The sequence below is a fragment of the Helianthus annuus genome, chromosome 11 (assembly GCF_002127325.2).
Source record: "Helianthus annuus cultivar XRQ/B chromosome 11, HanXRQr2.0-SUNRISE, whole genome shotgun sequence".
NCBI classification, from domain to species: domain Eukaryota; kingdom Viridiplantae; phylum Streptophyta; class Magnoliopsida; order Asterales; family Asteraceae; genus Helianthus; species Helianthus annuus.
This window is the reverse complement of record NC_035443.2, coordinates 9,445,161-9,456,491: the sequence shown is the minus strand read 5'-3', so window position 1 is coordinate 9,456,491 and position 11,331 is coordinate 9,445,161. Positions and strand designations below refer to the sequence as shown.

General features: G+C 36.9%; 1 protein-coding gene across 2 annotated transcripts; it reads right to left on the bottom strand.

Moving 5' to 3' along the window:
- Positions 1-4,522: 4,522 nt before the first annotated feature.
- On the bottom strand, positions 4,523-8,344 carry LOC110889497 (ribosomal RNA small subunit methyltransferase, mitochondrial). Of its 2 annotated transcripts, none has more exons than XM_022137030.2 (3): positions 8,249-8,344; positions 7,114-7,490; positions 4,523-5,366 (listed from the first exon to the last, which is right to left on the bottom strand). In XM_022137030.2, exons 1-3 carry the CDS (start codon positions 8,301-8,303, stop codon positions 4,650-4,652), a joined length of 1,149 nt encoding a protein of 382 aa, XP_021992722.1. In that variant the 5' UTR covers positions 8,304-8,344; the 3' UTR covers positions 4,523-4,649. The 2 variants fall into 2 exon arrangements, with proteins under 2 accessions (XP_021992722.1, XP_021992724.1); XM_022137032.2 differs by having other exon boundaries at positions 7,114-7,455.
- Between the last annotated feature and the right edge of the window lie 2,987 nt (positions 8,345-11,331).

The following is an 11,331-nucleotide window of genomic DNA, read 5'->3' as shown; positions in this document are numbered from 1 at the left end:
AGTGAAACTACAGGGACTGAAATCGCAATTTTTAAACTAATGGACTGAAATAGTGATTTTTGACAAACCACAGGGACGAAAATAGTAATTAACTCGGCTTTTTTTTACCCATAAATTTCCTTTAATCCGTATCGTTTATGAGACTTGAACTTATTTAGTGTAAATAGTAAGCGTTAAGTAATGTTTTTGACTAATTTTAATGCTTTTGATTAGTTTTAAGTAGAAAATTGTGTGAATATAGTTAGTTACATGTAAAATGGGAGAAAGAATATAACGGGTTATTATACAATTATATTTATATTGCTGTATTATTTGTCGTAGTTTAAGCAGCGGCAGCAATAACGACCTTACCCGGTATAACCCTAGTTACAGCCAAACTATTGATAGGGTATGGGGAGGGTAGGATGTAGTCAAGTCTTACCTCTATTCCAGTGAATAGAGAGAATGCTTCCACTGAGATCCGCAGCTCCAAAACTACAACTAAGACCTATGATTTTGGAAAATATACATAAGCACACAACCACTAGAAAAGGTAAAAATAAAAATAATAAAAACAAACACATAAATAAATTAGTATTTCTTAGTAAAACTACGACACCAAGAATAGATGAGAAGTTATAAAACGCTATATAACACCTTATACAAACTGAAAATTAAGCTCCTACGACAGAACCTATAACAAAGCAAAGTCAACCTCCTAAAAGTCCTTAACCCCAATCCTACGTCTCCAAAGAGTTCTATCCTATACCACGTCCTTAGAGGGGTGCAATCTAAATGTTTACATGGTATTTGGGTTCTGATGTATGTATCTACACCTGAATATTTAAACGTAAAATTGTGGGGACTACATGAAAACTTTTACGTAACTTTTGTCATAAGGGTAACCGGTTTTAAGTTAAAAATTGCAAGAGCTTCATAATGATTCTCATATAAAGTGGGAGAGAGACAGTAACTAGTTACACGATTACATAACCACATTATTTGTCATAGTTGAAACAACATATATAAATGTTTACGTGGCACTTGTAATTCTCTGCTACATTAAACAATCGTGTATGTATCTAGACGTGGAATAAACTTTTTAAAAGTAAGATATCGGATTGTTTGTTATATAAAGTAAGGGGAATGTAACTAATCATACAATTGCATTACCGCATTGTTTGTTATAGTTTAAACCAGGAGCGAACCGGTTTGGGGGAGGGGGGGTTAAAAATCTAGTGTATTTTATAGGTAAAAATCTTGATCGTACCCCTTAAACGTTTGATTGAACCCCTCGTTTGTACCCCTAAAAAATATTTTTTAGATTCGCCACTTGTTTAAACAATATGCATAAGGTGTTTACATGATAGTTGCAAGTTTTCTGCTGCATTAAAGGATCTCCAATGTATCTAGAAATGGAATAACTATTTTAATAAACAGTTTGACAATGTTAATTATAATTATAATATTTGTAAACTTGAATAATATAAAAGATTTACTATAAACTCCAAATACAACCTGAAATATTGAAGTTTGAGTAGACCAATTGGTGTTTGAGGAAAACAAGAAGAAAAAAACAAAACAAACTTAGGTGTCTACAAAGTCCAACCAGGTGGACACCATCGCCATGGGTCCAATCATATCAACTTTTCTTTAAAAAAATCACCTTTAATAATATTGTTGTCTTATTGTTTAATTTGGTAAAGCATATATCAGAATTCTTAAAAAAAAAAAAAAACAAACTCAAAATGGTGTGTTGTTGTAGGTGTTAAAATCAAGTTTCAAACCGGTTTGGGATCCGATCCGATCCAAAACCGATAGTGAAACCGACCTCAATGTGATATGACCCGCCATTTTAAAATTGGTCTGAGAATATATCGTTGAAAGTGGTTTCAATTTGATCCGGATTTCCCCTCTTATAAACTAGTTTCTTACAAGAACCGGTTTGGTCGATCTGTTTGACTTTCTTTGACTTGATCCGAACCGGTTTATGCACCTCTATGTAAAGTTGAATGCCATGAATATGATATGGTTAGATGTATAAAACTTAGTGTCAAATGAGAGAAGAAAACACGCTAAAGGATGATCAAAGGTCCTCAAACGCCTTAAAAATGGCCCAAGATGTACTCAGTGCACGCACCCAACGATGTGTCTCAACCACCAACTTAGCCTACATGTTTTACATAACTCCAATTATGCATGTTAATATATATTGGTGCTCAAATTATCTCTATTTGATTATGATTTAATGATCAAATCACTTTGAAAATAAAAATGGATTAAAGTTGAATGTTTGAATTTCAATCCTCTTCAATATTATGACTTTCCCATTAGTTTGACCTTTTACGTAACTTTGTACCAACTTGTAAACATTGTTCTTGTAAAAGGTACAATGATCAGTAGCTTCTATGATATTTATTAATGTTTGCTTAGGTGCTGTTTGTTTTTACAGAGGTAAAACAGCTGCAGTCTGCGGACCACATCTGCAGACATCTATAGCAGAAGAGATGGACCAAACATTTGCAGTCTGCAGGAAGAAGACTATTTGTTTTTTAACATCTGCAGACATCTATAGCAGAAGAGGTGTTAACTACTCATTTGCATAAGATTATAAGTTTATAACTATAAATTGTAGTTGGATATTAGCTTAATCAATTTGCTTAATTATGAAAACGGAATTTAAACTTGTGATTAACTACGTAGTTTGTTTAAAAATAGTTGTGAAACTATTAATACTAACGAAATTCATGATAGTTACTTCAGAGGTCACGCTAAACTTGAGACTATCGATCCATCACGCTTAACGCGTGATTTGAGGTGGTTAGAAATATTGAAAAAAAAATGCATACATTAGTTAAAAACAACCAACCAATGGGGTGGTGATCGATCCATTGGCAAAGACAAAGCCTTTAAACACCTAGATTTAGGAGGGGAGGTCTAGGATTAACACCTATGGGTATTAGAGTATACCAGACGGCTTAATTGCAATCACAAATAGTTACCTTTAAAAACTCACCATTATTATCATCACTAATAGTCCTTAAATTGTTATTTTGTGTCAAGCTCTATCGATTAATGTTGTTATTGACCTCATTACCTTAGATATTGGTTGGTGCTTATGGTGTTATGAAATGCATAGGGGATTTGTATTTGTGTATGTGTATGTTCATGACTAATGAACATACTAGACCACAATAACAATTAACAACTATGTAACACATCTAATTGATATAAACTTTAACGCGCTACAACGTGTACCCCTTGATTCAATGTTGGGATTGACAAGTTTGTGACCCATGTGTTACGCGGTTCATAATTTATCATTTGTGAAGACTTGAGGTTAACAAGTAAGTCGGTATATATTTAGTCTGTGTAACATATTTTAATGATTTAACGTCTGGTACGCTTGCCTTGAAACATGCCTTTAGCAAGTATGTTCATTTGGATTAACTTGCTTCAGATTGAATTTGAACACGTGATAGGATTGACGCTCCCGCTTGAGTTGCCCTTGATTGACAACCACAAGACAAAATTTGGTTGTCACTATAGAATTAACATTGTATTGAACAGTACAGGGTCGTTGTCTATAAGTGCATGTTGGTTCGGATTGGACTAGCCTTTTAGTTACGAGTACAAAACAATAGTATTACGGTAATAATCCAAATCTTTAGATACCAAGTTTACGCATAAAAAGTTACTTTGGACGCCTTTCAACCCCTAACATGTTTATGCAGCCTGTGGCTCGATAAGTTGGCTTGTTTCTTTTAAATAATGGTCTTGTATGTTTTTTTATACAATACTCGATAACAGTTTAACAACAATCTTAGATTATACAAAACTAAAAAACACAGTACTAAACTATTACTACTAATGTACAAGAAAAATCAAAGATGAAGTTTATCCGAGCGAGCGAACTTGGCTCAAGCTCGACTCAAATATTATACAAGCCAAATCAACTCAAGTTGAGTTACGAGCAAGCCTTTACAAAATGAGTTACATGTAGGGGTGCAAACGAGCCAACCGGCTCGCAAGCTGCTCAAGATCGGCTCGAGAAAAAGCTATAAACGACAGCACGAGCCAAGCTTGAGCCTGAATTAAAGCTCGTTTATTTATCGAATCTGTCATGTGAAGCTCGTCAGGCTCGTCGAGCCTTATTGTTATACTAGTTTTAATTAATATTTAGTTACACTTGCCCCTTATTTAAAGTTGTCTTGTAAACGAGCAGAGCCGAACTTATTCAAACCTTTTTACGACCCCCAGCCCAAACTAAAAATAAAGTTTTTTTAGTAAACGAGCCCAAGCTTCCCTTATCAAGCTCGCCAGCCTAAACGAGTCTATTAATTATATTGTTTTTACTTAATATATTAATTAATAGATATTAAACGAGTCGAGCCCGAGCTCAAGAAACTACCAACCAGCCGAGCTTGAGCGTTGAAAACAAAGCTAGAACCGAGTAGAACTCGGTCTCTCATAAACTCGTCTCGTTTGCACCCCTGGTTACAAGCCACAAGCCAGTTGGAAAACCCTACCCACAATACACTTATAAGGTTGTGAGGATATTGTCAATAATAGCCAAAATCATATGAGAAGTCCAGAATTACCAATTCAACAAATAAATATTACAGGTATATAGTAACACAAACAAAATCAATGAGCCATATTATCTTACATTATAATCCAGCAAATGCTGCATTGATATCCCTTGGCTTATCCTGATCACGGAACCATATTCCCGCCTGGTTGAATAACGAAAGCAAATACATTAACTCGTCATTCGATAGTTTCGACGGTCTCTTATCTTCAAGCCCAGCGGTTCTAAGAATCCCAACAAGTTTTTCCTTAAACAAATTCACATCCGTTCCCGAAATGTTACATTCATCTTCACCGTCATCACTTTCATTACAACATTCACGCTGCACAACATCTCCATCAACGCTTGTTAATTTTGACAGATTCAAAAGCTCCGCAACTTTTTTCTTCTGCCTGAATGTCGCACCCAACGTCTTGTTTTTCTTACCAAAACAGGTTTTAGTGAACGCCCACCACTCGTTTAGATTTACATCCGGGATTTCGGTTTTCAAACGGATTTTAACAACTGAGGAGTCGACTTTTGGTATGGGTACAAAATCTTTTTTGCTTACGTTCATGACGTGCTCAACATCAGCTACCAGTTTCACGTTGACAGCCAGTCGATTAAACTCTGAGTCACCGGGATTAGCCAAGAGTCGAGTAGCAAACTCTTTCTGGAGAAGAAGAGTTGCACCTCGAAAACTGTACCCGCCAAAAACCAGCTTCGCCACTAGCGGTGATGATATTCCGTAAGGAATGTTTGCCACCACAAGATCAAAATCAGGAAAATCTGCCTTTAGTGCATCCTTACATATAATCTGCACAAAAAAAAACAATTCAATTATAAAAATTCAATAGAATGAAGGTTTTATCTTTTATTCTATGCAGTTAATATCGCGATATCTCAGTCCTCTGTTGAGATAATATCGGAACCGATATTTGACCGATTTTCTCGATATTAGTACCTTTCTTCTTAGTTCTACCATTCGTCGTTCTTCTTATTGCTGCTATAAGTGTTTTAAGTCTTAGTTGTTAATTGTTAGTGTTATAATTCTTAATCAGTTCCTACGTGCTACAATTGTTAGTGTTTTGCAAGTTGCAAAAAATTAATTTGTTAATGGTAGGAAAGTATACTGAATTGTTAGTGTTAAATTGCTATATATATAAATTCAGCATGATATTAAAATTACCGATATCCCACCGCGATAACCGATATCTCAAATATCAGTCCTTGACCGGTATCCGATTTTTTAGCGCACTAACTGCATAGCTTTTTTTGAGGGGTAAATATCATTATAAACCAACATACTTTTTCATTGTTCATGAAAAAGTCACTATATATATTTTTGCTATAGAAAAGTCCCTCCACGTGTCAATAAAAACAGGAAAAAGTCCGCCCCCCTCCCCCAACCCAGCTTCTTTAAAGTCCATACACTTGTTTAGAATGCATGTACTTGTGAAAAAAATAATAATGACGCTAAATTTGACGAAATGACGGTCAATTTTTTGCAAAAGAAACTTATATAAATCATATTTTGAGAAACTGAAAAATTATATCGTACAATTGGTCTTAACGTACATTACGTACGCGATTAGAAATCGCACGTTCATAACATGAAATCGCATGGGAGAATCAAACTTCGCATGTGCAAAAAACCAACCATTTTCGCATGTATATATTTATAAATCGCATGGATGTATAAAAAAATCATTATCGCATGTTATAAAAGAAAACCCAAATCGCATGACGTTCAATAATACCAAAATTGCATGTTGATAATGCCTCGCGTACGCAATGTACGTTAAGCCCTATTGTACAATAAGCGGCCTCTTGAGAAACTTAAGGGGTAATGAGTCATTGTTTTAAAAACTTTTCACAAGTAGATACATTTTAAACTAGTGTAGAGACTTTTTCAAGTTTGACTTTTATATAACAAAAATCAGTGTTGTAAAAATCGCGACTAGGCGGCGATTAATCGCTAGTCGGCCAGTAACTGAGTAATTTTTCATTAATCAGTCTATTAATCGCTAGTCGGGCCTAGTCGGACCTAGTCGGCCAGCCAAAAATCGACGAATCCGACCAGATTCCGGCAAAAAACCTGTATATTCTGGCCAAAACCTCTAAATTCCGGGCAGTTTCCAACCAAACCATGTGAATTCCAACAATTAATCTTGTATACTTAAAAAAATGAGTTGAGTTAGAGTTAAAACCTAGGTATTTAAAATATTTACCTATAAAAATATGTATAAGTATATGTATATGTATACATAAAACTGAAAAATACATATAAAAAACCCGATCCGATTAATCCCGAGTAGTTGCTAGTCCCCACCTCACCGGCCGACTAGAACTAGCGAATTCTCCAACCTTGACAAAAATATATTGAGTGATTTTTCTGTGAAAACGTGAGAAAGTGTGGGGATTTTTCCTGATATGAACCGTTTACTGAATAGACTATGGTAGCATCTATACATACATGTTACTACTGCAAAGACAATTAACACATATTCTGCGAGGCATTTCATCAAACACTTTATAAGCAACTCATTGTTACAAAAACATACCGTCAACTTTTCACGAAGCCCACTTTCAGAAACACGAGTGTGAAGAATCTCCACCATACGATTATCAACTTCCACCGCAACAACTTTTTTAGCAGCTTCAAGAAGCCTCATGGTAAGGTTTCCAGTACCCGGACCGATTTCGAGCACGGTATCAGTTGGGCCAACTCCAGAGTTCCTGATAATGGAATCAAGGACTCTTGGGTTAGTCAAAAGATGTTGCCCCCAGCTTTTGTATAGCTGCAAATGATCTTGTTGAGTGTCCTTTCTCTTTCTAACATTGTTCTCATCTTCATCGTTGTATCGGTTTTTGAAAGGGGGACGACTGTAGTTCGCATGAAGTTGCTGAAATTGGATAGAGAGTTGGTGAAGAAAGTAACCTGAACGATGATTGACAGATGATTTCGCACATTGAAGCATACTGAACGAACACGAACAAGACCTTGTCAGTGTTCGTTTGTTAAGAAATATATGTGTTCACGAACTGTTCATGAACACTTACTGAACGAGATTTTATGTTCGTGTTCGTTTGTTAAGGAAATGACCTTGTTCGTGTTCGTTTGTGTTTGTTTGTTAATTTTAGGCAATACATGTTAACGAACACAAATGGAAACAAACGAACACAAACAAACGTTTATAGACAGAATATATAATACACACACTTATTAAATATTTTATTTGTCGGAATTTTGAAGTATTTAAATAAGATATAAAAACTAAAAACGCTAATGAACTATGGAACAGGTTACCGAACGTTCAAGAACATAAATGAACGAACGTGGCCAATGTTCATGTTCGTTCATTTTAACTAAACCAACGAAATTTCTAGTTCGTGTTTGTTTGTTTAATAAACACGAACGAACACAAACAAACTTCCCTGTTCGCCGAACTCAAACTAAACTACATGTTGCTATCAAAACTAAACTCAAACTAAACTACATGTTGCTATCAAAACTGAAAAGTTTAAAGACCAATTCAAATCACATTTTATAAAACGAGAATATTGTTAATTCAAATCAGGAAACAATACTTTAAACAAACGGTAAACTCTATATTAGTGATTCACAACAATAGCATATAAATTAGGTCAAAATCGATAGAAATTGGATAAGGGTAGTCAAGTGAAACAAGGTTTTACCAGGATTGGAACCAAAATCGGACCAAGTTCCAGTCAAAACGCGTCTCAAAATCATCCCAGCTGAGGCCTGCAGAATTTGGGGGTCTGATAGGGATTAGGTTTAAATGTTTAATAGAGTTTGGGTATTTTAAATATCGAGTAAAGTGCAATTTCCCCCCTGAGGTTAGGGGTCATTGGCATGTCTACCCCTAAGGAAATAATTGCAATTTTACCCCCCACTGTTCACCCTTATGTCGCACTTTTACCCCCCGGCGTCAAAATGGGTAACAGAACTGTTAAGTCTAAGTTGAAATGACTATATTACCCTTACATTTTACCCCCCAACATTCCTGTTAAGTCGCACAATTACCCCCCACTGGTAAATTACTAATTTGTCCTTTGTTATTACCCCCTGTACTTTGTGTTAAGACACAACATTACCCCCTGCAACTTCGAAAACCCTTCCCGCCAAAATCAAATACCTGTTCTATGATTCTATAATACAAAATCTGAACCTGGTAAATTAAATACCAAACATCTGTTATAAGAACTGGTAAATTACTAACAAGCAAAGACTCCAAAACTGGTAAATTACTAATTCTGAACCTGTTCTATGCATCTGTTATAAGAACTGCAGGTCCAATGTGAACAAATCACCCTCCAATACTTGCTGCAGATATATTGATACACTTAGTTCACATTTATATAAGGTGTTCAAATATGATCAACCAGTGCACCAAATGTCACACCCTAACCGATGGCGGAATCATCGGGGCATGGCACTGAGCGAAACGGATTGTTCAAAGAAATTCCATAACAACTATTATTACCGAATAGTTTAAATATCACGTCCCATACCGTGACCCATAAGATAAATTTAGTTATTACAGACATAGATATCCTTCAAACAAAACATGTTCCGACAACTCATATTTAAGTACATAAATATAAAGTGTCTTGGTTTCTAGACTCTTTCCTAGCCTTTATTTCACAGCAGGAAGAGCAAGTAAGCATCCTATATACCTGTCACATACGTTAAAATAAAGTCAATACATACAATGTAAAGGTGAGCACACAAGTTTGATAATAGCATATAGAGTTCGAATAGTTTACGCATAACCAGCACGTACACAGAGAGAAAGGATGCATGTTAATTATCGACATGGATCTATCGATACCAACGTCTGCGGGTTGACTGTCCGGGACAGTTCGCAATACATGATTACCACCGTAATCCATGCAAGTAATTGTCCTTAACAACCCCCGTGTGAACGGGTGCTGAGTCCAAACTATAGTACTACGTTGCTAAGGCAGGTAGACAGCATACCACGTGTAAACATAACAACAAGCATTCATTTAGTCACGTAACACATGCGATCGGTTAGCGTTCAAATAGTTTGAATAGTGTGTTCGATTTTGATAAATAACGTATGTAACCCCCAAAAGTGTTAAAGCAAAAAGGGATTCGAGTGTACTCACAATGGTTGATTATGGATTGAAGGGAGCGCTGAGAGTAGGGTTAGCCTGAATAGTTCGATAGCACAATAATGAGTAACGCGGAAATGCAAACGAGTGTAAATGGATCGAATAGCCTAGTCGATCGACAGCAGGTTCGATCGAACGGGCTGTTCATTCGATTTGAAAGTCCGTTTGAACAGTCCTGTTCGATCGGCCGGTAGGCTCGATCGGCTGGACCATCCGAGTGGATTGTTTCTTCCTCTGATGTGTTTGTGTATGATGGTTTGAACTTTTGAAGTTTTCGTTGTAGTATTTGAGAACACTGAAGTGTTCTTACCTTTCAGGTCAATCGATCGAACGGCCTGTTCGATCGGCCGGCTTAACCGATCGGTTATACACTTCGATAGTGGTTCCTTAGTTGGATGTCGCTCGATCGAGTAGCAGGCTCGATCGGGTGGCACCCCATACTACGAACGAGTTGTAGAATCGATTAAGTGCTGAAGCATAGTATCTCATGATCCGAAGAGTAATGTTTACCAATCGAGTAGCATATTCGATCGAACATCACTTCGTCAATAGCATACTTCATGAAGTTTGAAAAGTGTGGGACCATGTGCTAGCCGATCGGCTGGCCCGGTCGATCGCTGGTATGTCCGATCGGCTGGGCTGTTCGTTCGGACAGCCTAGCCGTTCGACCAGCAATTCTGACCTGGTCGGCCTTTCGTCTACCACTTGGCTGTTTTGATTGTTTTGATATGATTTTGAGGTATTTTGACAACGAGTTGAACCATAGAACGTGGCTGGCCTGTTCGATCAGGGTGCTTCCTGTTCCATCAGCAACCCTTTTCGAGTGTTTCGCGACGGTTTTCGATATTTCGATTTCGATGGACGATGATACGAATACGATAGAGTTCCTAGTCAAATTACTTTCAGTCCCAACCACTATATCTAACATACAATCATCTTTAATTCACCGTTCGACTTCGATTTTGATTGAGTTTCGAGTTTCGGTTCGAGTTTCGATTGATTACCACACAAAACATAAAGTAAACACTCACAAGTAACACATAAGGCACACACACGTAAGTATTACCACACCAGTTTCGCATAGTTCGAATCTCGAGTTCGATTGATGAGTCGATTAGCTTGATTATTGATTGATTAACTTTATCGCATTGTTACTTCCTACTATTCACAGTCGTAAATCGGTCGCATTGATTAAACATTAGATCATTTTATTTAACACTTACTCCACATAATACAAAAATAAGGAAAGACCATTAACAGTCAAAGAAGTCTAAGTTGACTTGGACTTTGACTTTGACATTCGAAAACACGGGGTGTTACAGCCTCCCCTTGTTTAGGGAATTTCGTCCCGAAATTAGGCTCGAAGCTGCACATCACCGTGAGTCATTTTACCAATTTGATGCTTCAGATCTTTATTCAAAGAACTGCGGGTACTTGGCCTTCATGTCGCTTTCGAGTTCCCAAGCGAACTCCGCGCCTCGTTTGCCTTCCCATCGGACTTTCACGATAGGGATGCGTGAGCGCCTGAGTTGCTTGGTTTGGCGATCCATGATTTCGACAGGCTTTTCCACGAAGTGTAAGGTTTCGTTGACCTGAAGATCGTCGAGTGGTACGATTAG